The sequence below is a fragment of the Ammodytes marinus genome (assembly GCF_949987685.1).
Source record: "Ammodytes marinus genome assembly, chromosome: 15".
Classification (NCBI taxonomy): Eukaryota; Metazoa; Chordata; class Actinopteri; order Uranoscopiformes; family Ammodytidae; genus Ammodytes; species Ammodytes marinus.
In genome coordinates, this window is record NC_137219.1 from 19,839,856 (window position 1) to 19,867,835 (window position 27,980).

The 27,980-nt window shown below is 40.7% G+C and overlaps 1 protein-coding gene across 1 annotated transcript; it reads right to left on the minus strand.

Annotated features, from left to right (window-relative positions):
- Positions 1-1,697: 1,697 nt before the first annotated feature.
- Positions 1,698-24,540, minus strand: LOC307261993 (thyroid peroxidase-like; the record flags this gene model as incomplete). Its single annotated transcript, XM_080042724.1, has 7 exons — positions 1,698-1,732; positions 2,748-2,861; positions 2,979-3,187; positions 5,130-5,367; positions 13,531-13,701; positions 16,671-16,929; positions 24,151-24,540. The coding sequence occupies 7 exons, from the start codon at positions 24,538-24,540 to the stop codon at positions 1,698-1,700; spliced, it is 1,416 nt and encodes a 471-aa protein (XP_079898850.1).
- Between the last annotated feature and the right edge of the window lie 3,440 nt (positions 24,541-27,980).

Below are 27,980 nucleotides of genomic sequence, written 5' to 3' on the forward strand. Positions count from 1 at the left end.
TCTGTCTCTAAAGACTGTTTCTTGGCATACTCATTGAAAAAGTTAATTTCATAAGGGTTCTGTGGTACTGGTATATTTACAATATAGAGCGATATATTCTGTTTAATTACAATATCCCGATAAATTTATACAGACATTGCAATATTAACAATATAGTCACTGTGTTGCAAGTGGTTATGTAACTGACTATATTATTGCACCATTTATTCATGATTCCCATCTAACTCTTAGCAATAAAGGGAGAAAGTGCATTGAACCAAAATGCTCAACCATTGCTTTAAGCATTACGTCGATCGCGATCTACCAGTCGATCGTGAAGGCATTGTGGGTAGATCGCATGGCAGTCTTTCAATAATTTTTTTTTTTTTAAATACATTTGTTCAATATAATCCTCCTAATCTTTGGTAATTCTGTGTCTCCAAATTATTCCAGAAAATAGTACTAAATAGCTCACATAGGACACAGCTGATTTAGCCTTAGTTTTCTTCTCAAAATGCACCAGATTGATACATTTTACTTTAAAAGGTTCAAATTATGGGGGCATGCCCCCGGAGCCCCCAAGAATGTCCTGAATCCCCACCACAGTCTCCCAAATTCCTGTGGGAAATACTGTATTACCTTAAAATGATTTGTTCATTATGGGGCTGTCAAAATTATCGCGTTAACGCAGGGTGATTAATTTCTGGAATTAACACGTTAATTTTTTTATCGCAATTAACGCATGTGCAGAATGATCCTCGCCGTGCATCCCACCGGCTCTGTACTACAGTCAGTCTAACGTTGTGACTGACCCAGGATCAGTAGCTGCGCGCAGCCAAACATAGCAGCACGCTAGCCCATGCCGTGTTTTAAACTGCTAACGGTCACGTCTGTGTCGGGGGCATAGATAGTATAAAATCAACTGCCGCAGGTGACAGTTGATGTCGGGAGCAACAGGAGGAGAAACATTGTCCGCTCTGTTCAGAGGCCGCGAGGACACAAACGTCTGCAGTTTTCAGAGGTGTGTGTGTGAGTAGACATCAACATAACGTCGGCTTCCTGGCACACATGAACAGTCCCCTAGGACGTGTTCGCGCGTACACACACACACACACACACACACACACACACACACACACACACACACACACACACACACACACACACACACACACACACACACACACACACACACACACACACACACACACACACACACACACACACACACACACACACACACACACACACACACACACACACACACACACACACACACACACACACCGCGGATGGTATTCAAGTTGTATTCAAGAATGCACAACCTATAGATTCACAAAATAAATGCCATTATATAGACTATATTTGCCCAAAGACATAGTAAAGAGACAGACCAATTGAATTATGGTGTCGTATATATTTTAGTTTGATTTAAATTTATTTTCAGTATAAAAACCATCATTTGAATTTTCAATTAATAGAAATAGTCATTTTAAATGTATCTTTCCGTTCATACAACAATATAAAGAGAAAATTCAAATTTTTCAGGCATTTTTCGAATGGTAAAATTAATCGTGATTAATCGGTATTAATCCACAGAATCCTGTGATTAATCTGATTAAAAATTGTAATCGTTTGACAGCCCTAGTTTATTAATCAAAATAAATATTGCACATTTTTGGTTGTAAGACGGCCACTCAGGGAGCCTATGAAACCTCTCAGCCCCAGGGCCTAATGGCAGGTTGAGGCGGGCCTGGCAATATGGGTTCATGCAGTTATGCAAGGTACACCAAATTATATTGTACATATAAATAATGATCAATATATGTTTAAATACATATAGGTTTTCCATTTTTATAGTAGGTAGATCTTCTTGACTTGGTCATTTTAAAAGTAGCTCACAAGCTGAAAAAGTGTGGGCACCCCTGCGTTAAGCCATAAAGCTGCTTGAGTTTCTGACCTTCAAATTAGGTTTAGCTGTTCTCATAATTGTGACTCTCATGACTATCTTTTCATAATTGATTAAAAATAATGAGTCGCACATACAATATGCTGATTGGTGGTGAAAATGGTAAAAATGTAAAAAAAAGTTTTGATTTTGTAAATATTTTCTTGAAATTTCGTTAGTGAGGTATTTTTAAAATCTAAATTTAAGAAAATATTCTGTTCACTATGATAAATTACCTGACTAAACCGAGATCCAGGTCACTGAGGCCCACTACTTTGATGTAAATTACTGCTTGGAAGTTGATGAACTCATTAAAACATTCAACACTACCAAATAATGTATTTCATTTAATCCAACTTTGGGATTTTGCTGAACGTGGATTTAAAAAATGCTATACAATAATGGCACTGAGAATTTGACTCACTGGCTAAACTCCTAAAGCAGCCCCTTCCCAATATATTCATTTTGGAACATTTCTCCATTAGTACCAGCAGATAGCAGTAAAGTTCCAGTCAGACAAGAGAACTGCAGTGCTGCATGTCCAACAATAGATTTGTGCTGAGGCAAATCTGTAGTACAAAACCAAATCTTTCCTTTGCTGATCTGCATACTATTCAATATGTTGCTGCACGAGAAATGTCATAAACCTGCGAGCTTATTAACCAGAATCACTTTTTGGGGTTAAACTACTCTACATATAAATAGTCTTTCCAAACAGAAGCTATGAAACAAACATAAGGTTCAAAAACAGTTCTCGTACCTGTGCATTGTGGGGGGTGATCATTCCATCGATGTCCCTCACAAACTATTGAAGCAGTACCTGTCAACTTGAATCCATCGTAACACGAGTACAGAGCAATCAGTCGGCCATCTGAGGAAGTCAAAATAAAATCCCCATTCTCTATCTTTCTTGGAGGGTCACACTCTTCTAAGGCTGAAATTGAATGGTAAACGTTTTTTTATGTTAATGCCTAGTCGAACAAAACATATCAAAGGAATGTATGATTTTTTCTTTTGTGTCATGTTGAGCCCAACAGTTTTTTAAGCTCACCTCGGCCCTTCCCCTCTCTCCAAGCTTCCAAATTGATCAATGGAATATGATCACAAGAGACGAAACCAGAGGGGTATTTCCTGAACCTGAATGAATCAGGAAGGACTTTTTCTATGTCGGTGTTGTCACAGATGATCCGAGACAGTGAACCTTTTGAAAGCTCAGCCTTCTGGATTTCAGTGAATGTACCTTCAGCCTCCCACCAAAACCTGAAACAAAAAAATAAATGCTTGATTTCTCCATTTATAATTAAACGTCTCAATACATAAATAAAATCCTCAAAAAGTAATGTACTCCTGATCTCTGAAGTCATACAGTGAAAGGTGAGGTACATAACACTGATAAATAGCATTCTTTAAATTAAGCAAATACCAATGTACCTATCACAGTGGCGGACTCAGGGGGGGGGCAGGGGGGGCACTGCCCCCCCTCGAGGCTCAATGGATGAAAAAAAGCGCTAAAGTGCCCTACAAGAGTGGCGAAAACGAGAGGAAATGCCTTATTGGCTGCCCTTTTCACGTGCAAAACATGATTAGGTGCCCTCTAGGGTGCACCTTCATACAATAAATTATGATGATGTGCCCTCTAGAACAAGAAAATTCAATGACGTGCCTTAATGAGTGCCCATATAGTCCCCTTCTGCCCGTCTGGTGCCCTTTTAGTGCCCCCTATAGTACCCCGATAGTCCCCTTCTGCCCGTCTGGTCCTTCTAGTCCCCTTCTGACCGTCTGGTCCTTCTAGTACCCTTCTGCCCGTCTGGTCCTTCTAGTACCCTTCTGCCCGTCTGGTCCTTCTAGTGGCCTTCTGCCCATCTGGTGCCCTTCTAGTGCCCTGATAGTCCCCTTCTGCCCGTCTTGCCCTTCCAGTGCCCTTCTAGTGCCCTTCCAGTGCCCTTCTAGTACCCTGATAGTCCCCTTCTGCCCGTCTGGTCCTTCAAGTGGCCTTTTGCCCTTCTGGTGCCCTTCTAGTGCCCTGATAGTCCCCTTCTGCCCGCCTGGTCCTTCTAGTGCCCTTCTAGTACCCTGATAGTGCCCTTCTGCCCGTCTGGTCCTTATAGTGCCCTTCTAGTGTCCTTCTCCCCATCTGGTGCCTCCATGGTTGAAAAAGTGTGCTAAAGTGCCCTCTATGGTGGTGAAAATGAGAGAAAGTGCCTTATTGGCTGCCCTTTACACGTGAACAAAAATTAATGAGTGCCCTAGGTTGCCCCTCCATACAATAGGCCTAAATGATGATGATGTGCACTCTGGAGCAAGAATATGGCAAACCGAAAAAAACATGTTATGGTACTCTATTGAGGTGCATACGTTCCTCTCTTTGGTAGCCGACGAACGGGGAATGCGAAAGAGGCGTTGCTTTCATGTGGCGTAGCTATGACAAACAGCTACATCGAGTGGTATTTAAATCTCTACTGGATAACGAAGCAAAAAGCGGATTAAGAGTATGTCCGTCAGTACCCATAGTGGAAAAGCGCAATTAGATGCCAAGTTAGAAAAACTTAATATTTTCAGTTTGCATAATCCGTTTAAAATGTATATACATTTTTTGAGCGTTCAAGATCATTCAAGTGTAGGTCATTTCATGCAAGAGAGATGATAATAGTCAGCTATCACCTCAACATGAAGGAAAACGTCCTTAAATGTTTCCGTAGCTGGCTGTCAGCGGTCAAAGACTGTACGGTAGCGGCACATTGAATTTTCTCCAGTCTAATTTTTACTTAAATGTTAGTAAAGATGAAAGCAGCAAGGCATCCTCCTTTCTTTGGCTAAAATGTGAAAGTGCACAATGATGTGAACAACTCATTTTGGTGTTTATAAAGTCGCTAGAATAAGGGGAAACAGTGTCTTTGAAGCAAAACAGTTTCTGGGGGGGGACCCCCAGAGCCCCCCTTTAATTGTATGAGCCCAACAATTTTTTTTAAGTGCTACATGGAGATGTAACAAGTGCCCCAAATGGGACCTTCAAGGCAGCGCTTGCAAAGGTTAGGGGATAGGACCTTCCAGGCAGCGCTGCCTTTAAGGCCCCGTTGGGGGAACAAAACACCATCAAGTTAGAAAAGCAACTGTGTCCGCTGGTGGGGCCCCATGTTGTCCAGAATGTGCCCTTTTTATTTTTTCGCCCCTGCCCTTCAAACAGTCTGAGTCCGCCACTGACCTATCACCATCACGGAGCGCCTTCATCTGCTTTCCAATAAGGCAGGCAAAGAGCGAGCCAGTTCTTGCCCCCGGCAAAAGGTCTTCAACAAGCCCTCCAAGCCATACATCGATATTGTCCGGACTTTTGTATGTGTTCAATATCTTCTCTGCAACCCTGGCGTCACTCACAACGTGTTTGAAATCGTCCAACGTCTGGATTCTCTTCAGCCCACAGAACAATCGCCAATCGTTGTATCCTGCAAAGTATCATTTCAGCAGTACATTATAATATACCAGTCAGCACATTCATTACACATTTAGCTTTCTTGTTGAAATATAGGAGAGAAGACCAATTGTTGTAAGTTTCCCTTAACCAACATCGACTGGGGTCATTTTAACCCTGGAGGTAGATTTTGTGTCATATCTCACAAGTGATCTACTATATCTTTCCTATTTTTCTTGACTTAATCAATTGGTCACCGATGACCTCATATAATTGCTTTTTTGATTCCCATTTAATTAGCACTTTTTAAAAATACAAATGTATTGGGGTCAATTTGACCCGTGTCAAAATTGACCAATTCCGCCTATGCAGTTTCATAGGGGTATTTTGCTCAAAGATGACAATACGCACTAATGAAATAAACAACTGTTTATTTGAATACACAAATACAACAACCTTACAGTTGTCCAATTTTGTTTACTCTATGTACAGGGACACAGTTTGTTTAAACATGCAGACAGTACAAAATACAATTAAATAAAAGTGCAACTTCTACTGTTTTGATTTATTTTTAAATACAGAGGTTGTTGGTTGTTTTGGAATTCGTTTTTCCCAATTTAAAACATAAAAATAAAGCAGCATAGAAAATTGGGAAATAAATCTTGTAGGCCTACACTAACATGCTCCTGCTTGTTTCGCGCATGCAGAGCCGCAGACACACCGCGCTTGCTAGTACATTAATTGTTCAGCACTAAAAATAAAAATTGTTTTAATGACTGTTTTGTTTTTTTTTACTTCGCCATAAAGCACTGGAGGAAACATTAATAGCAGTGAAGCAAGATTGCCATTTACCATTTCCCACGTTGCTAAAATGTGCTTTTTTTATTTTGGCGGCCCCCTAGTGGCTGGAGTGAGCATTTTGGTTATTTCTTTAACAATTCATAACTCCTCACAGGAATGGCCTAGAGACTTACTTTTTTTTTAAATGCTCAGAAATGTGTGCTGCAGGTCGGATTAAATCATCTGTATGTAAATCACACCGTATGTTTGACACCACTGAAATACACCCTTACACATTGTGACAACCAACCCCATTAAGGGGTCGGTTGTCACACACTATGGGGTTGTTTGTCACAATGTTATCTTAATGGGAATAATCTTAAATAGAAGGCAAGAAAGCAACACTAAATTTGAAAGTTTTATTGCATTGTCAATTTGACAAAGAGGCCTATATCACTTACTGTTTCTTCTTCTCCAGCTGGGGTGGAGTGCACTTGGGTGCAGTAGCCTTGGCAGCTGGAGTAGTTTAGGATGCACTGGGTTGTTTTGATTGTGTTGCCCTTTTTTCTTTTGCATGCTAGCTGCCTTTTCCTGCTCTATATTTTCCTTATCTGGAGTGTCAGTGAGGAGAGCTTGACAATTTCTTATTGGGTTCCTTTTCTGGCTGCAGCCTTTGGATAACATGTGACAACCAACCCCCAAAAAGATGTGACGACCAACCCCAACTTGAATTTCTTGCTAGCATCAAGGCCAACAACCATCTGACAACTACTTAGCTTGCTAACAACAATCTAAACTATGGCTTACCCTTCACACTTTTTTAGGGTAACAAGTGTTTTGTTATAAACCCATTGTGTAAAAGCCTAGAAGAAAAATACTGAGGAGCTAAATATTTTCAATTTGACATGAAAAACACAAACAGTCCTCTCACCTCAAATTCACCAGTCTAACTCCAAGGAAGACTATGTAGGTGACCTCTGATCGCAATTCTGGATATTTACATACCAAAATTTCACAGACAGCGCCTTCTGGTCCCGAGATATAAGGATTGTGACAACCAACCCGTGTGACCTATAACCCCATTCTCCCCTACCATACACCAGCAGGGGGGTAAGGAGAACTCTGTCAGTCATTTAGAGGAGACAGACACAAATCAGCAGGCGGTTTGCTCCTCCTGTCACTTGACAATATTAACTGAGCACATCATTAACCACATCTAAACACCATTACATTAACTTTATGATATAATTGGAAGTCTTTATTTGATTCAGTCTTTATATTGACGGGAGCTCATATTGAGACTAGGGTCGCTCTCTACTTTTGCATTGAAAAAAACATAAAATATAAACATTTTGGATTCTATATTGCGGTCAAAATTACTTTGTGTGAGGAGGTATGATCAGCATATAAATATGATACAAATAATGTGTATGTAAATAACTTAAAACTAAATGAAACCAGATTAAAACAAGGGTAAAACCTTTATAATGTGGATTGTACTAGGGCTAAATGTTATGTTAAAGCTCCCATATTATACACTTTTCGGTACTATTATACACCATATTATATGGTCTTAGTGGCCCATAATACGTTTTTCTTTAATTGTTTGCTGAAAAAAACTTTCAGATAATTTATTGTAGGGGAGAGTGGCCTAAGTTGTGCAACTTTTCACTCAAAGTGACTTTAAAGTAAGGCCTTGACAGTAAAGTCTCCAACTCAAATATGTACATATATTTCAGGGTGTTGTGCATCCCTGGCAATAAAAACTTTGGATCTGGAATAAACTGTTGAAGAAATATAGCTTTCGGAAAAAAAGTTGTCTTGATGCACAACTTGCCCCCGGTGTGGTGTAAGTTGTGCGGTTGGAGAGAATACCATGGGGTGAATTGTGCCATTGATATATATCTCATAAACTGTACTGCAAGACAAATCCATTAGACAATCACTTATTTAAGGTGTATTTAAAGTAAATAAAGTAAATAGTTGACAAAGATTGAAGGACAATTTTCTTAAACAAGGCCTAGCAGATCTAATGGTTTTACCTGCAAAGTTCACAATGACAAAGTCACCATCATCATCTTTCTGGCCATTTGAACTCTCATCAGTGGTGTCGTTAAGTGGAATGGAGATTTCACTCTCTTCTGAGCTACTGTAGACAATCACTTTCTTTTGGTGACCAGCGTATACAGCCATGCCACTGGCACAACTCTCAGAAATGTACTTTGCACTAGTTGCTCCGTGCTTGTGGAACCAACTGCCACCTGACAAATGTGATTCCCCTACATTTCTGCCTTTAAATCAAGGCTCAAAACCCATTTGTACACCCTGGTGTTTCCTCCCCATTAACTATCTTACCTTTGCACTACTATCTGTGTTTATGTGGATGTATGGGCTTTACGTCTTTTATTTTGGTTATTGTTATTTTACCTTCATTGTTTACCTACTGAATGCACTATGTACAGCACTTTGGACAGTGCAAACTGTCATAAATGTGCTTTTATAAATACATTTTACTTACTTACTTACTTATAACTCACCCAGGCCCTTTGGCACAAATCACCCCAATCCCAGAAATTTGGATAATAAGCATGATGCAGCAATTTAGGGCTGACATCGTGCTAACTGTATAGACTCAAAATGTAGCATACCAAAGCACTAAAACATGTGTCAAATGTTTTCAAACTTGTCTATAATTGTTCAGACACAATAATCAAAAAACCTTAATCATGGAAATTTTACTTTGAAAGGCAAAACACAGTTTTTTGAGCTTAAATGTGCTTATATCTTATTCCTTGTGTCTCCCTTCTTTACAGGATGAGTCAAATGGATGGCTCTTCTTAAATATGTGGTCACATTTCCAATTTCTTCCACGGTTTTCTAGAAACAAGGGGTGGCACAACTTCCAAAATGCACAACTTAGGCCACTCTCCCCTACTATGCTGATGTTCAGCTAATCTCACAATGGCCTATTTTTTAAAAAAGAGCTGCAGCTCCCCTCGTAAATATACAATCTTTGAGCTCCCCCCGCCCCCTGTCCGGAAGCGAAGCCAGATACGCCTCGCCCTCTGTCTGTCAGGGACGTGGACCAATAAGAAATAGGGGTGTGGGCTGCACAGTGAAAGCTTCTGGCTTTCCAGTTTGTGAGGTCAGAAACGAGGAGAATTCTGACTGGAGTATATTGGGGGGGAGGGGTGGGGGTTTCAGAAAGGGGGAGAGTGAGAAAAGGAGAGATTGTTATTTTTTTAAATATTTTGGCAGTCTCTAGGCACACCGTGGACCCATGGATATGTTAGAACACATTTAAAAAGTGCATTTAGCATAATATGTGACCTTTAATGTTGCAATTTACATTCAAGTGTACATCAATTGAATACAATATCGTCACCCTCTTAAAATAATGGCCTAAGTCACTTTTTTGCAAAAATGATTTTCTTGCCTAAATCAGCTCCTTGTGATGCTGGCCACCTCTGGTAAAACTCTCAGCATCCTCAGTTGAACAGATCATGTGATATCACCCTTTTAGTGTAATGGCCTATGTCAAGAGTGTGAATTAGGCCATTTTATTTAGCCTAAGTCACTAGACGGAGTGACTTAGGCAATTTTATAAGCGTTTCAAAATGGCGGTGGTTTGTAAAAAAACATATTTTATATGAAATTATAACCAAATATGGTAAACATTTACAATAAGGTTTAGGGTTAGGGGGTTAATCAGCATTAACAGTAAGTTTATGTTTAATTACCATGATTATTCACGTAATGCTTAGTTCATGCTTAATATCTTAGTTAATCAGTTAATTTAAAGGTGTGGTAAATGATTATTCAGAATGTTTGTTGACAAATCGCTTTTTGTCAACATCAGTGAATATCTCCTCCCAATATGCTACCTGTCCATACTGTGTGAGCACTGACAAAAATCTTGTTAATACACAGCCTAGGCTAGGGAATTTTAACAAAGACGATCCGCTTAACCCACCTTTAATGCTAAGTTCATGCTTATAAAACATTAACTTAGCATTTATTAATGCTTATTAAGCATTAAATAACCATTAATTAATGCTTATTAAGCATTAAATAACCATTGATTAATGCTTATTAAGCATTAAATAACCATTGAACCCTTATTGTGTGCATTGATAAGAAAAGATAAGATAAGATACAACTTTATTAATCCCTGTAGGAGAAATTTGTTTGTTGCAAAAACAGCCCAGCAGCAGTGGAAGGACACAGACAGATAAAATGTCCTTGGTAGCCTGCCACACACGTCAAACGACCTGAGCCTCCTGAGGAAGAAGAGTCTGCTCTGACTCTTCCGGTAGAGGGCCTCTGTGTTGTCTGACCAGTCCAGCTTATTGTTGATGTGTACTCCAAGGAATTTATACGAATCCACCGTCTCTATTTCAACCCCCTGGATGGTAATAGGTGTTGGGGGCTTGCTTCCTCTTCCGGCGGAAGTCCACCACTAGCCCCCTGGTCTTGCCGATGTTGAGTTGGAGGTGATTCTCCTCTGACCATCTGACGAAGTCCTCCACCACACCTCTGTACTCGTCCTCCCTGTCCTCACTGATGCAGCCCACGATGGAGGAGTCGTCTGAGAATTTCTGGAGATGGCAAGTTCCAGAGTTGAAGCTGAAGTCAGAGGTGTAGATGGTAAAGAGGAAGGGTGAAAGTACTGTTCCTTGGGGTGCGCCAGTGTTGCTCATCACAACATCTGACAGGCCGCTCTGCAGCCACACGTACTGTGGCCTGCTGGAATGGTAGTCACCAATCCAAGCAACCATGTCGGGGTGTACCTGCATTGCTGAGAGCTTCTTCTCAAGCAGGGTAGGCTGGATGGTATTGAACGCACTGGAGAAGTCGAAGAACATGACTCTCACTGAGCTCCCCGGCTTCTCCAGGTGTGAGTAAGCCCTGTGCAGCAGGTAAATGATGGCGCTGTCCACGCTGAGTTGGGCCTGGTACGCAAACTGCAGTGGGTCCATGGAGTCACACATCTGGGGCTTAAGGTGAGTCTTTCGAAGGTCTTCATTATGTGTGAGATCAGCACCACTGGCCTGTAATCGTTGGGAGAGCTGGGGCGAGCTATCTTAGGCACCGGAACAATGCAGGAGGGCTTCCACAACTGGGGCACCTTCTTCAGCCTCAGGGAAAGGTTGAAGAGGTTTTGGAACACTCCAGCAAGCTGTCCGGCACACGCTTTAAGCACTTTGAGATTGATGTTGTCCGGACCCATTGCCTTATTCCTCTGGAGCTTTGATAGCTCCCGCCTCACCTGGCTTGATGTGATGACAAGACTGGTAACTAGGGGGGGATGAGGGGAAAAGGGAGGGGGAGAGGGAGGGGAAGTAGGGGAGGGAGGGGAGGTGGAGGAAGGGGGGCACAGACTGACCTGCTGAGCTGACTGGGGCAGGGGTTGAGTCAAACCTGTTGAAAAATAGGTTCAGCTCATTAGCACGTTCATGTCCGCCCGCCACAGCTGGACCTGGCAGTTTGTGTCCCGTGATCTTCTTCATCCCATCCCAACCTCCTTGGCACTGTTAATTTGGAGCTTGCCCTCCAGCCTCTCCCTATAGCTGTTTTTGGCCGCCCTTAGTTCCCTTCTCAGTTCCTTCTGAACTGATTTTACCCCCTCTCTGTCTCCTGCCATGAAAGCCCTCTTCTTCCTGTTGAGTAGGTTTTTAATGATCCAGGGTTTGTTGTTAGGAAAACAGCGGACCTTCTTGATGGGTACAACGCTGTCCTCACAGAACCTGATGTTATCTGTAATGCAATGGGAGAGTCACTCAATGTCCTCTGCGTGGTCCTCCAGGAACAGATCCCAGTCTGTTCTCTGGCAGCAGTCCTGCAGGGCCTCCTCAGCCTCTCTAGACCACACCTTCACAGTCCTGGTGGTAGCCGGCTGCTTGCTTACTACAGGCTTGTACACAGGTGTAAGGTGTATCAGGTTGTGGTCAGACTGGCCGAGGGGTGGGAGGGGAGAGGAGCTGTATGCCTCCCTCACATTGGCATAAAGCAAGTCCAGGATTGTATTTCCTCTGGTTTTACATTTCACATACTGTGTGAAGCTGGGCAGAGTTTTGGAGAGGGAGGCATGATTGAAGTCTCTGTTGATTATCATGAGAGTTGTGGGGTGCCGAGTCTGTAGTCTTGTGTCGGTAGAGTGGATTAATGGTGCCATTCACAGCCAAACTTCCCTCATGAGTATATGTGTACTCCACTAGCATATTCAAATGTTTGTGGCATACCCTTCCTCATGGTATGTTACAGTAGTTGGGGAAAAAAAGAAATGCACTGTTTTGCCTTACTTATCCCAGAATTAATTTGGCCCAAGTCAGGTTCAAAATTGTGTAAATCGCAAAGGCATGTTCATAAATTGGCCTAAGTCATTTTATCCTTTCATGTTACACAATTGACTGACATCCTTATTTGTATATCAATAGTCATCTATTGTCATAACCTTTTTGTTTGAAATGATTCATAAATATCATATACTCTATATATGGTTCAGTTTTTTCTGTTTTCTGAACAACTTGAAAATGTGACTTAGGCCATTATTTTAAGAGGGTGACAATATGCAAATTAAATGTCTCCTAGAATAAAAAAGTATACGTTTTCTTTTTAACTCAGATTACATTAATTACATAGCTAATAAGGTTTTCAGAAGAAAAAGTAGAACATTTGCTATGATGGATGTTTTTTTCACTACTTTATGCCTGAGGTCAAAATTACCATGTTTATAAAATAGGTTGGTAGGATGAGGGTTAATCTTGGGTAAACCACTAATTCCTTAATAATGTTATTAGATTAAGTAACATGGCAATTCAGTCTCATGATTGAGGTTATATTCAAACTGCATTTGTGTTGTGTTTTTATCAAGGTCTCAAGCTGTAGGTTTTACCCCAGTTTAGTTTGGTGTCCCATAGAACTATGTGCAGAGCTGGTATAACATTGTTCAGCACTATTGCAATCAATAGCTCAAAGCTGAAAATAGAACAGGATGTTGTCTAATCAACTAACAAGCACCTACAGGCATCACCATTTTAATGATTTGACAGACAGGTGGTTTGTCATTTGAAAGTTATCAATGAATTAGTTAATGTCAGAAACTATGTTTACAAAGTGATACGGTTTACCGGCATGCATCACATGAATTCCTTAAACTCCTGGACTCTGTTTTTCACTATGCTTTAAGGTTCATCACAGGAGATGCTTATTACACACACCATTTTGTTTTATACAAAAAAGGTTGGGTGGTCCTCCCTTCAATTAAGACATGTCTCACATTGGCATATTTTTATATATACAAAGCCTTGAAGCTACCACATTATTTGACTGCAATGCCGCACATTTCAAACATGCACATTTAAACTGCATAGTGCAACTTTAACTGAATGGCACTGATTCTGGGCCCAGCACTTACCTGGTAGAGCGTGATCTCGTCCTCTCTGCAGATTCAGTGAAGCCAAGTCCATCGGATTTTGCTGGTTAAGAACGACCAGCCTATTAGTTAACTCCTCTGTCAGAAGCTTGTCTGCAGTATTAGCTGATGCTTCAGTTCCAATTATGCCTCTCAGGATTAGATCAATTCCACCTAGACACAAAAACAGTATTGCTTATTTTCTGAATAAGATACAGCTTTTAAGATTGTTCTCTCTGTGGGAGGCAGAACTACTCTAAGCACTCATGACAAAATTATTTGCTTCCTGTTTCTAGATGAGTTTTGAACAATTTGCCCTTCAAAGCAATGTACGTATATAGATTGTGTGTTTTGATGTCAGAAAACAGCAATTAGCGTTATAATTGTTCGCAGTCTGTAATTACTCATTGCAAACCGACAGGGAAAAAAATTGAATATAAAGTATATGGTTTGCGAATACAGAGTTGTTCTGATTGGTGTGTTCTTCGGTAGGATTACACAGCACAACTTTCTATATCACTGGACCAACATACACACTTGCCACTGGAGGTCAGCAAAATTATCTCAAAGACAGCAACGCTGTGAATTTAATAAAAAATTGTTTATTGATTAAGAATAAAGTTAATTAGATACACCAAGCGGCTGAAGCTTTGCACTGTGAAATGAACCATAATGTAGGCTTGTGTAAAAAAAAAGTGTCTCCATGAACTCCATCTGAATGCAACCTACAATGTTGATTGAAGTGATTAACAGAGAGATTACATAGCAACGCCCTTAAGACCTAGCCTGGTCCAACCAGACCATCGTACTTAATTTAATTTGTACATAAGGTCTGGAAGTTCTGTAATTGGCAAATGTTCACTCACTTGGAGGCGGGTGTCTGGATTAGCCAACCAATCGCATCACGTTTGGTCAGACGTATGTGAGCCGGCTTCTGACGGTGCGTTTCAGTTGTACAGGGAAATAGAACATTTCCGACTTCACTACATAGTGTAGTCTATGGATTTACCGGTACCTGGCAACGGTAACTTGCTAGAGCCTAACGTTTAGCTATTTGGGTGAGAAAGGTTGTAGGCGTCCATACTTTCCCGAGCAGATGCACTGGAACACAGACAGGTCGGAACTCGGAACTACCAAGTCGGAAATTTCCGAGTATAAGGGAACGCAGCATTCAACTGAAACTGGAGCGCGACTTCAATGTCATCGTTCTCAACCATTCGCTCTGATTGCTGATTGGATGACCAACAATCTCGACAAGCAGAATTTCATGAACACACCCCAGCCCCAGACTGACCATGGACATAGAGGGTGAATCTCAATTCAGGGGTTGCAGCCTAGGAAGGCTGCATTTGAAGACCGATTGCGTCATAGCGGCGCGCAAAGGCTTGTTCCATTCGGAAGGCTCCTTCATATGCGGCAGAGAAATGCAGCCTTCGTTTCACGGTTTCGAAGGGTCCAACAGATGTATCCTTCACGGCCCAACATATCCCAAGATTCATTGCGTTTTTTTCAGAGATGGCATAAAATAAAATAAAAAATAACAAAACAGTAACGTGTTATTCCATCTTCTTAACTTTATCTTCCTTTCTTATTTTCTTGTATTTTCTTCTATTTCTTCTTGTACTTTTTTTGTTTTCGCCTGGTAGGCAACTTATTTTTCTTTTTTCCTCCGTTGACAAGGCTGTTTCCGTTGGCAGCAATCAGGGTTGCTAGGCAGTACAGGAGCGGCGAGTCGTCATGCAAGGTAACGGCTTGTTATGCAAACCGGAAATGCTCGTAAACGGAGACCTGCGGAGACCGTCTCGTTTAACAACGCTCGTTCGGCTTTCGAATCGGCCTTCACGGGCTATAGCCTTCATAGACCGCGTAGGCGCGGTCTCTGGAATGGGATATAGCTAGAGACTGACTACTGAAGTAAAATGAAAATTGAGCGGAAGTAGGTAGGCGGGCGGAGCCAGGCTACTTAAGACCAATGATTCTGTCAAAGAAGATGATGGATTAATATACAAGTGTTAAGGTATTTGGCATCTTTTCTTTGAGTGACTGACTGTTGAAAATTGCGGTCATGAAGAAGTACTATGAACTGAGCTGTGAAGCTTATGTCAGGGGAAATAATGGATCAAGGAAAAAATCAGCCAGCCTGACATTTCTCTGGAGGGGTACTAGTTTCAAAGTGATCCGCGAGGGCCTTCTTTAGGAAAGGCAAACTGGAAGCTGGTTGTGTGAATGAACCAGTCGCAATCTACTTGTGTTTTGGATGATCTTGCATTGATGCATCATGGTTAGATAGAGGTTGCTCTCCACACTGTGAGCTCTGAATTGGTGGGAATATTATTTTCTTATTTTTTAACTGATTTGGACATACAACAGTTATAAACAGTTTTATAAGGGTTTTATTTTAAAAATAATAATAATAATATTTACTTTTATCAGCTGCTTGCAGATTGAGATTCAGTAGATTCATACAAAAACTGACTTCTAATGTCAAACTATGTCCATACATCATTCTGCACAGTGCAGCTCAAAACAGCCAGGCTGAGGAACAATAAGCTAGACACATATGCTGGAGTGGAAGTTTATTTGGTAGAATCTTAGGAGGTTTGTGCTGCTTGCCACCATATACAGAATGTTGTATTCCTGCAGTGTTTGTTTCCTAAGCCTCTACAGCGGAGGTGGCGAGGGCAGAGATCTGTTAATAAATTACAATCGTCATAATAATGGGAATAATAGACCCAAGATTGAGAAATAAAACCTTTCATTTGTTGGCTATAGCCACGAGCCAATATATAAATGCATCTGTATATGACAGATAAAGTGCAACTTCATCTGTTGAATAGAATAATGTCAGTAATAAAAATAAGTCAGTCAATGTCCTGATAATTAATTGAAAAGGTCCCTGCAGTGTGTTGGATGGATCATTACATTTTCTGGAATTAATCTCCTGGGAGCCAAGGACACACTGTACAGTAAGTCATGTACTAGGTATGACATAAAATACTTCTATTCACGTCTATTCAGCAAGAGTCACTTGAATTGCACTAAGACACAAAGACATTTTTTTGTTCCTCTCTTCTCACGGTGTGTTTAGCGTGCTTGCAGGATGCATATAGTTCCGATAGGCAGCTTTATAAGAGTGTACTGACCTTCAAAGACTATTCTCCCTGGAGAGAAGAAAGCATCTCGCAGTTTCAAGTTTGAGAAAAGCTCATCTTCCTGAAAGCTCCCGTTCAGTCTACTGATAACAGGACCGACGTTAGCGTGGCCGAACCGGAATGCAGCAGTGGCAAACACGTTGGTGCTTGAGGGGTCTGTCATTGGATCATATCCCTGGTAGTGTCCAATGAAATGTTCAAAAGCCTCCGGGCCGAGTATTTTTGGAAGATAATCTCTAAATGTTATGATCTGAAAGTTAAAAAAAGGAAGGTGGGGTCACAAAGAAGCAAAAAAGAGTATCTTAGATAGTCGTGAAAGGAATGACATTATAAGGATGGTGTGCATCACACATTTGCTATGAAGCCACACTACTTTGAATAAGAGCATATCTTAATGAATTACAGCATATCCTGCCTGGAACATCATTATCAATATCCTGTGAATCAATACATGCAGCCAAAAGGGAGTCCCACATGGTTTCCAGTGTAGTTGTCGAGCTCAGACATATGATTGCACATTAGTCCCCTCACAGTTCACCCCAGAGAATTCCATCTGTCCTTCTCACTATTCGTAAAGGCCTCAGTTGACCACCTGAATCCTAACACAGTTTAGTTACAGTATCACACAAAAGAGTAAAACATTTGTGTTATGTGGTGTTTAATTCGAAATGGAGCATTGGAACCTGACACGATTAACGTTTTTTTGTTGCTTTGATGACACTTAGAAAAGGTTGATTCTATACAGTCATGGGGGGCTGAGAGGACTTATCTGCATTTGTTAATGTTCTTATATGATTTTAGGTCATAGGAATTCCTCTTTACAAATAGACGTCATTAATATAAAACCAGCCAAGTGTTTTCAGTGTCAAGTAAGGCAGATGCTTTATTATTGTTGAAACTTCAAAATAGATCAAGAGAAGACAAGTCTTAATAGCAGCTGAACATACTATGAACTGACAAATCACAGTTCAATCTAACAAGTAAAAGTTCGTAGAAAATTACTACTTGCACCGCTGTGGTTCAAAAATCGTTGAGCAGGAATGGGCTTTCCTGGTCCGGAAAACAGATTCAAAATTGATTGATTTTTTAAAAAGAAATATGATTATAGCAGTATTATCCCCTTTCATACTAAATGGACATTTTATCATTAAATTCTTCTACTTTTGAGGTAAAATCTATTTTAAATGTAGAAAATACATAGAAGAAGTGTTATATTTTCCAAATAGTTGAATAGTAGGGTATAGGAATGATAGTCTCTTTAACATTAACCTATTCCGGCTGAAAGAATAAAAAGACAACTTAATTAGTTTAATTGATTTACCAAATATAGAGTCTCAGAAACTCCCGGAACACAATTATGATACAATTAAAAGCAGCCTTATGTGGACATCTGCAAAGAGAAATTAAAATATAGTATCCCTAATATTTGATAAATATGTATTTGTGAACTCTGCACAAAATGAAGTTGAGCCACAACATGTCAACTGTGGCAGGAAAAACACAGCTTAGACTGTCCGAGTTCTGAGCCAGAGTCCTGGAGATAATCCCAGTCCCATTTGAGGAGCAGTCCCCAGACTGCGCTGTCAATTATTCTGGGATAAGCAGTCTATCTCCTCGTGATTTAAAGACGAACAGTCTTCAATGCCATGGAGGAACGTTACTAAGAAACTTTGCTCAAACACTGGATTGGTGCATATCTTAATTTTTTTGGGCTTTTGATCGCTGTCAAAAACTGTGTCACATTTCAGATGTGATGTTAGCAGTTCTGAAAAAAGATTGATTTCATCCCTGGCTACAGATGTAAAACAGTTATATTTTGAACAAACTGACACTAGACAAAAGTTATGTTTCTTACCAGGACAAATTTGTGCAGCAGAACTTACCAATTTGTATATAATAAAAGTAGAAACTATCTCCACCTCCGCAGGCTACAAACGTTAAATGCTTCATCAAGAAGAATAATAATGCAATAAGTAATTATAATGTATCATGGGCAATGTTCTGCATATTGAGCATATATATATATATATATATATATATATATATATACACTCAACAAAAATATAAACGCAACACTTTTGTTTTTGCTCCCATTTTTCATGAGATGGACTTAAAGATCTAAAATTCATTCCAGATACACAATATTACCATTTCTCTCAAACATTGTTCACAAATCTGTCTAAATGTGTGATAGTGAGCACTTCTGCTTTGCTGAGATAATCCATCCCACCTCACAGGTGTGCCACATCAAGATGCTGATCTGACATCATGATTAGTGCACAGGTGTGCCTTAGACTGTCCACAATAAAAGGCCACCCTGAAATGTGCAGTTTTGTCTCACAGCAAAATGCCACAGATGCCACAAGCATTGAGGGAGCGTGCAATTGGCATGCTGACAGCAGGAATGTCAACCAGATCTGTTGCTCGTGCATTGAATGTTAATTTCTCCACCATAAGCCGTCTCCAAAGGCGTTTCAGAGAATATGGCAGTACATCCAACCGGCCTCACAACCGCAGACCACGTGTAACCACACCAGCCCAGGACCTCCACATCCAGCAAGTTCACCTCCAAGATCGTCTGAGACCAGCCACTGAGACAGCTGCTGAAACAATTGGTTTGCATAACCAAACAATTTCTGCACAAACTGTCAGAAACCGTCTCAGGGAAGCTCAACTGCATGCTCGTCGTCCTCATCGGGGTCTTGACCTGACTCCAGCTCGTCGCCGTAACAGACTTGAGAGGGCAAATGCTCACATTCGATGGCGTCTGGCACGTTGGAGAGGTTTACATTGTTCAGGGCAGATGGCAGACAGCGTGTGTGGCGTCGTGTGGGTGAGCGCTTTGCTGATGTCAATGTTGTGGATCGAGTGGCCCATGGTGGTGGTGGGGTTATGGTATGGGCAGGCATCTGTTATGGACGAAGAACACAGGTGCATTTTATTGATGGCATTTTGAATGCACAGAGATACCGTGATGAGATCCTGAGGCCCATTGTTGTGCCATACATCCATGAACATCACCTCACGTTTCAGCAAGATAATGCACGGCCCCATGTTGCAAGGATCTGTACACAATTCTTGGAAGCTGAAAATGTCCCAGTTCTTGCATGGCCAGCATACTCACCGGACATGTCACCCATTGAGCATGTTTGGGATGTGCTTGACCGGCGTATACGACAGCGTGCACCACTTCCCACTAATATCCAGCAACTTCGCACAGCCATTGAAGAGGAGTGGACCAACATTCCACAGGCCACAATTGACAATCTGATAAACTCTATGCGAAGAAGATGTGTTGCACTGCATGAGGCAAATGGTGGTCACACCAGATACTGACTGGTTCTGAGTAATAATAAAGCAATAATAAAGCAATAAAGCAAAAAAATGCACATTTCAGAGTGGCCTTTTATTGTGGACAGTCTAAGGCACACCTGTGCACTAATCATGATGTCAGATAGATCAGCATCTTGATGTGGCACACCTGTGAGGTGGGATGGATTATCTCAGCAAAGCAGAAGTGCTCACTATCACACATTTAGACAGATTTGTGAACAATGTTTGAGAGAAATGGTAATGTTGTGTATCTGGAATGAATTTTAGATCTTTAAGTCCATCTCATGAAAAATGGGAGTAAAAACAAAAGTGTTGCGTTTATATTTTTGTTGAGTGTATATATATATATATACACACACTCACCGGCCACTTTATTAGGTACACCTGTTCAATGGCTTAATAACAAAAAGCTAATCAGCCAATCACATGGCAGCAATTTAATGCATTTATGCATTTAGACGTGTTCAAGACAATGTACTGAAGTCAAACCGAGCATCAGAATGGGGAAGAAAGGGGGTTTAGGTGACTTTGAACATGGCATGGTTGATGGTGCACGGCAGGATGATCCATACTTTCATGTTGTTCACGCCAAATTCTGAACCTGCCATCTGAATGTCGCAACTGAAATCGAGGCTCATCAGAACAGGCATGATTTTTCAATCTTCTATTGACCAATATTGGTGATCCTGTGAGAATTGTGGCCTCGTTTTCCTGTTTTTAGCTGACATGAGTGGCACCCGGTGGGGTCTTCTGTTGCTGTAGCCCATCTGCTTCAAGGTTGGTCGTGTTTTGCGTTCAGAGATGGTATTCTGCATACCATGGTTGTAACGAGTGGTTATTTGAGTTACTGCTGCCTTTCTAGCATCTCGAACCAGTATGCCCATCCTCCCCTGACCTCTGACTTCAACAAGGCATTTTATGTCCACACAAATGCCGCTCACTGGGTATTTTTTCTTTTTTGGACCATTCTATGTAAACCTTAGAGATGGTTTAGAGTGAAAATCCCAGTAGATATGCAGTTTCTGAAATACTCATACCAGCCCTCCTGACACCCTCAACATTGCCATGTTCAAAGTCACTTAAAACCCCTTTCTTCCCCATTCTGTTGCTCGGTTTCAACCTCAATAAGTTGTCCCGTCCAGGTCCACATGCCTAAATGCATTGAGTTGCTGACATGTGATTGGCTGATTAGTTATATGTGTTAACAAAAAAATTACCCGCTGTACCTAATAAAGTGGCCGGTGAGTGTATATATACAGGTCCTTCTCAAAAAATTTGCATATTGTGATAAAGTTGATTATTTTCCATAATGTAATGATAATAATTGAACTTTCATATATTTTAGATTCATTGCACACCAACTGAAATATTTCAGGTCTTTTGTTGTTTTAATACTGATGATTTTGGCATACAGCTCATGAAAACCCCAAATACCTATCTAAAAAAATTAGCATATCATGAAAAGGTACTCTAAACGAGCTCTTAACCTAATCATCTGAATCAACTAATTAACTCTAAACACCTGCAAAAGATTCCTGAGGCTTTTAAAAACTCCCAGCCTGGTTCATTACTCAAAACCGCAATCATGGGTAAGACTGCCGACCTGACTGCTGTCCAGAAGGCCATCATTGACACCCTCAAGCAAGAGGGTAAGACACAGAAAGACATTTCTGAGCGAATAGGCTGTTCCCAGAGTGCTGTATCAAGGCACCTCAGTGGGAAGTCTGTGGGAAGGAAAAAGTGTGGCAGAAAACGCTGCACAACCAGAAGAGGTGACCGGACCCTGAGGAGGATTGTGGAGAAGGGCCGATTCCAGACCTTGGGGGACCTGCGGAAGCAGTGGACTGAGTCTGGAGTAGAAACATCCAGAGCCACCGTGCACAGGCGTGTGCAGGAAATGGGCTACAGGTGCCGCATTCCCCAGGTCAAGCCACTTTTGAACCAGAAACAGCGGCAAAAGCGCCTGACCTGGGCTACAGAGAAGCAGCACTGGACTGTTGCTCAGTGGTCCAAAGTACTTTTTTTCGGATGAAAGCAAATTTTGCATGTCATTCGGAAATCAAGGTGCCAGAGTCTGGAGGAAGACTGGGGAGAAGGAAATGCCAAAATGCCTGAAGTCCAGTGTCAAGTACCCACAGTCAGTGATGGTCTGGGGTGCCATGTCAGCTGCTGGTGTTGGTCCACTGTGTTTTATCAAAGGCAGGGTCAATGCAGCTAGCTATCAGGAGATGTTGGAGCACTTCATGCTTACATCTGCTGAAAAGCTTTATGGAGATGAAGATTTCATTTTTCAACAAGACCTGGCACCTGCTCATAGTGCCAAAACTACTGGTAAATGGTTTACTGACCATGGTATTACTGTGCTCAATTGGCCTGCCAACTCTCCTGACCTGAACCCCATAGAGAATCTGTGGGATATTGTGAAGAGGAAGTTGAGAGACACCAGACCCAACACTGTGGATGAGCTTAAGGCCGCTATCGAAGCATCCTGGGCCTCCATAACACCTCAGCAGTGCCACAGGCTGATTGCCTCCATGCCACGCCGCATTGAAGCAGTCATTTCTGCGAAAGGATTCCCGACCAAGTATTGAGTGCATAACTGAACATAATTATTTGAAGGTTGACTTTTTTGTATTAAAAACACTTTTCTTTTATTGGTCGGATGAAATATGCAAATTTTTTGAGATAGGGATTTTTGGTTTTTCTTTACTTTTTTGCCAAAATCATCAATATTAAAACAATAAAAGGCTTGAACTACTTCAGTTGTGTGTAATGAATCTAAAATATATGAAAGTCTAATGTTTATCAGTACATTACAGAAAATATTGAACTTTATCACAATATGCTAATTTTTTGAGAAGGACCTGTATATGTATTTTTTTTGGTATGTTGGATGTTTCCTTCAGATTTTGTTTATTTTAGCTGCAATATATTCTAGGCCTACTTGAGACTAAGTTCTGATAGTTTGTCACCCAGTACATGTTCAGTTTACTATCCATAAACCCAGGGGGAGCATTCTAAAGTGATGATGTGATTAGGGGAAATATCAAAACAGAAACAGAAAGCCTGTGTTAAAAACGGGGGGTGTCAATAAGCTGAAAATGATTGAAATACAAGTCAGGATGAAAAGCGGATGTTGTAAATTGGTCATTGTTATTTCCTGTTTCCTGTAAATAATAGGCTTTGACTTTTGCAATGGCTTCTGACCTTTTCATCTGTTTTTACAAGTCTTGTAGTGTACCCCCGACCCCACCCACAAACACACACATACTGTACATGCATATGATAAAATTGAAAGCTCCAGCTCTTTTTACAGTTTTCAGATATAGCCTACTGTGCTCTGAAATAGATTTTACGTAAAATAGTTTGTCTTGAGAGTGTTGCTGCTGTCATTGGACTTTGGGGAAGTAACTGTTCTAAGATGACAAAAGTGGCATTTTAAATGCAGTGTTTGGATATGTACAAACGAGGGGAATTAAAAAAATATGGCCTTTCAAATGATTACATAATGTTGTTGTGAATAGCCAGCATTATCAATTCAACAAACTTCAGAAAATTGATCTTCTAAAGCTGTACTGTACTTGGGTAGTTGCTGTGAAATTTACAATCCCAACAATGAATGCAAGAATCACGTTTTCATCTCTGCAAAAGCTCAAATCATGGTTTATTTTTTCCTGCAATGTGAACACTGCAATAAGGCACCAGCTGTCTTGTGGAAAGAATCCAGTGTTGTCTTGCAAACTGTGGGTTGCAGTTTAATGAGTACTATACATTATTGGTGCAAGCTTATATTTCAAAAGTATTAAGACCACTCACCTCAAACCTGAATAACTGAATAACAGTACAGAGTCTGTTTTGCGGAAAAAAAAAAAAAAGTGTGACAAAAAGTCCCATTTTAAAAGTAACTTTTGCAATTATGTGAGACCTCTGTGGGATTCTGCAAAGGATGGATGGCTTTTATGATATAACATTATGTTGAAAAGCAGAGGCAAAAAACTTAGACTGGGGACAACTGTCTGATGAAATTGACAAATAATCAGCAAAAAACGTGTTAATCAATTCACTAGTTCCAGCTTCTTAAATGTGTATTTTTGAAGATTGAAGGGTGTTAATGTGAGGTGAGTTGCTATTCACATACCTGGTGCAGTGCTCCAATAATCTTGCGAGTTTCTTGGTAAACAGTCTCCGGGCTCCAGTGACCGTTCAAGTGTGCCAGTGCCTCCGCAACCCGATTGTGTTCCCTAAGCCACAGTGTATGCAAAGAGGTCAGGGGCAGACCCTCGTTAACCCGGCCGTCCCCAGCACTGAAGCAATCCACTTGGAATTCCTCCCTGCGACAGGGTGAGGGCACATTGGCTACAAATGGAAGGTAGGCCCTGCCTCTGTAATCGCTGTATTCGTCGTTAACAGCAAGTCTCCCGTTATGGCCAGAAAGGTCACGCAGGAAGCTCTGCAACCTAGGAGTGCTGCCGTACACATTCGAAGCATCCAGGAATGATGTGATGCTGTTCATCTGTTGTCGCTGCATGGCTAGTATATTATCAAACCAAGGGTTGAAAGTCCCAAAGCAGGCCGGTTTCGAGCGATGAAAGGGCATGCAGCCGATTGCACCAGTTTCAGGATCCTTTGTCTGTAGAGAAGACAAGACTATTAATAACAATCTGCTTTGCTAGCAACTTGACATACTTTAAATAAAAATGTATTTGTTTTTGTGATCCTGGAATAATATTATTAGACCTATTACTATCAATATGTTTTATCTCATTAGTTAAATGTTGGTTCTAAAAGCATGGTGTATAATAAACAATTTCTGTTTTTATGGGGTTGTTTGCCTGACTACTTATTGGTTAAGAGCAGTGAAGTCCTAGATTATGTGCCCAAAATCAGGAAGCCCAAGAAAACAGCCTTTATTCTAACCTGAGCTAAAGTAGCTTGTGGCTCACTCTTCATATAAACCAAACAGATAATAGAGTGGCATATCTTTAGATCTTCTCATCCGAACTTTGAAAAAAAGCAGATAAGTCTACTTCTAAAATTGGAAACTCATTTGACACAGGATTAGTACCAAGACAACACGCATGGTTTACTACTGGTAAGCACATTGTACAAAGACTGTTGTGATTTAGTTTACCTCAATGGGAAAGCATGGATGCTTATTTTCACATGTGGACGAACAGTCCTCGCCAGTCCAATGAGCTGAAGTCCCGGTGCTTTGAGGGGTGGATGTTATGTCGTGGTCAATGTACTGGCCCCATTCCACCAGCAGTTGCGAATAGACATCATCTTTCCATTTACAACGGGTCCTAATTATTTTCTGGCTGACCTCCTGTACCTGTTGACAAAGTAGGGTATGTCATTTTGGTTGACAGTGGGCAGGGGAGAACGGGGTTATATGTCACACGGGTTGGTTTTCACAATCGTTATATCTCGGAACCAGAAGGCGCTGTCTGTGAAATTGTGGTATGCAAATATGCAGAATTGGGATCAAAGGTCACCTACATAGTCTTCCTTGGAGTTAGACTGCTGAATTTGAGGTGAGAGGACTGTTTGTGTTTTTCATGTCAAATTTAAAATATTTAGCTCCTCTGTATCTTTCTTCTAGGCTTTTATACAATGGGTTTATGACAAAACACGTGTTACCCTAAAAAAGTGTGAAGGGTAAGCTATAGTTTAGATTGTTGTTAGCAAGCTAATTAGTTGTCAGATAGTTGTTGGCCTTGATGCTAGCAAGAAATTCAAGTTGGGGTTGGTTGTCAAATTTTTGGGGGGGTTGGTTGTCACATGTTATCCAAAGGCTGCAGCCAGAAAAGGAATCCAATAACGTAAGAAATTGTCAAGCTGTATCCTCACTGAGACCCCAGAGAAGGAAAGAAAACAAACAGGCAAAAAAGGGCAACAAAATCAAAACAACCCAGTGCATCCCAAACTAGACCAGCTGCCAAGGCTACTGCACTCCAGTGCACTCCACCCCAGATGGAGAAGAAGAATTAGTAAGTTATGTAGGCCTATTTGTCAACTTGACAATGCAATCAAATTTAGTTCTGCTTTCTTGCCTTCTTTTTAAGAGTATTCCCATTAAGATAATACTGTGAAAAACAACGCCATAGTGTGTGACAACCGACCCCTTGATGGTGTCGGTTGTCACAATGTGTAAGGGTGTCTTTGATGATTAATTTCTTCTTTATTACAATAAGTGAAAAAGGTGAGGGGTACACATTTCATGCCAACACATTAAGCTTCAATTTAATATAGGAATGACTATTGAAAGATGTTTAGGTGATGAACAATTCTCATAGAACGTGTGCCTACTAGCCCCGGTCTCCCCTACTACCTTTTAAAATGTGCAATTGAATTTTAATTAAATCAAATTGTCATCTGGGAAAGGCCTATCATGTCATAGGTTATGATGGATGATAGCTTTTGTGCTGAGTGAACGAAGTATTCATAAAGTACAAAAATCTAGTCATTATAAATAGATAAATGGCTTTAACTCAACAAAGGTGCAGTGAGCTTTTTGTTATGGCCTACTCATTTCTCTCACAAACTTGTCTTGGCAATTTATTGGAAATGAGTAATGCAATACATTAAGTATCCAAAGTGTGTAATATGTGTAATCTCATACACACCCTTCTGCTGTTCATACAATACTATGGACTTGATCTGATGTAGAAACGGTAAAAAAAAACTGAGGAAAATGAACCTAGAGCTAAATTAACTCGGGTTTGTAGGGTCGAGGTCACATTTAAAACATTTCTATCAAGACTTTTGTGTCTGTCGGACCAACATTGAGTTGATTACCGGGGGAAGTTGGAATCCATTATAGAGCCGTCCTCGGTTCCAACCCTTGGGTTCGCTCTGTCCGTCTTCGTATTGAGCTGGAAGCCATCTGGCCAAGGGAGTGTTGGCTGCTCCCCACAAAGGATTATGCCTGACAAAAAATGCAATGCAAAAACATTAAATGCAGTAAAAGGATGCAACATCATTTGTTTTCCTCCAAAAGTTCAGAAAGAGTTCAGAAAACACAATTTTAGCAAATTGACCGGTCTGCTTAATATCCTGATACACTATTAGTACCTGACCCAATCATGATCCAGGGTGTGGACAGTTCATTCACATGTTTTTTAGGCTGTTATGAGCTAATAATCCGCCAAATGAAATACACTAGCAGTGAACTTCTTACTTCTTACTTATTTTTGGTAATTAAGCATTTTGTGACTTGCCAGATGAGTTGATTAAGAGTGGTGCATTGTTGTGTTATTATGTACTATAAAACACATTTGCTTTTGTTGTTGATCAATTCCTTGGGGACATGCTTGGATAAAATCAGTAAAAAGTATAATTACAGAAGTTCAGAAATAGATTTTACCATAGGCTACCTCCCCTCACATGACAGACATTTATTTTATAACAGCAATTCAATGCTTGTTTAATCACATCACATAGTTTAACAAAAATATGATTTACTTTTAATCTAGTTACAAAAATAATCATGAAGAAAGCCTGTATCATTGGTTCTCATCAAGTCAAAGTAATCCTTAGTAAACAGTAACAATGAGGACCCGGTTCATGATTTGTCAATAAATAAGAAGCCAGATAGCTACCGGTTGTTGCATTGGCCAGATATGGTGCGGTACTTGTCGAGAGGTTCACAGGCGTTTGGAATGGTTAGAAGCGTGCACTGAGACAGCTGTGCAAGCAGCTCCAGATTCTCAAGGGAATACCATTCTAGGACAGTGAAACAAGAAAAATGTTATGGAATTGAATCTACCCACTACTTAAAGAGTGTATAAAATCTATTAGAACACGCAGAATATATTATCCATTGTTTTGGGAAACTACTGCAATGATAAGAATGGTGCCAGACGAGCAATTCATTTGTGTTTAATTTGTTGTGACTGTATGGTGTCCACATCCCTCTAAAGTTTTCTTTCTTTTAAAGGTGGAGTCAGCGATTCTGGACAATGCTTG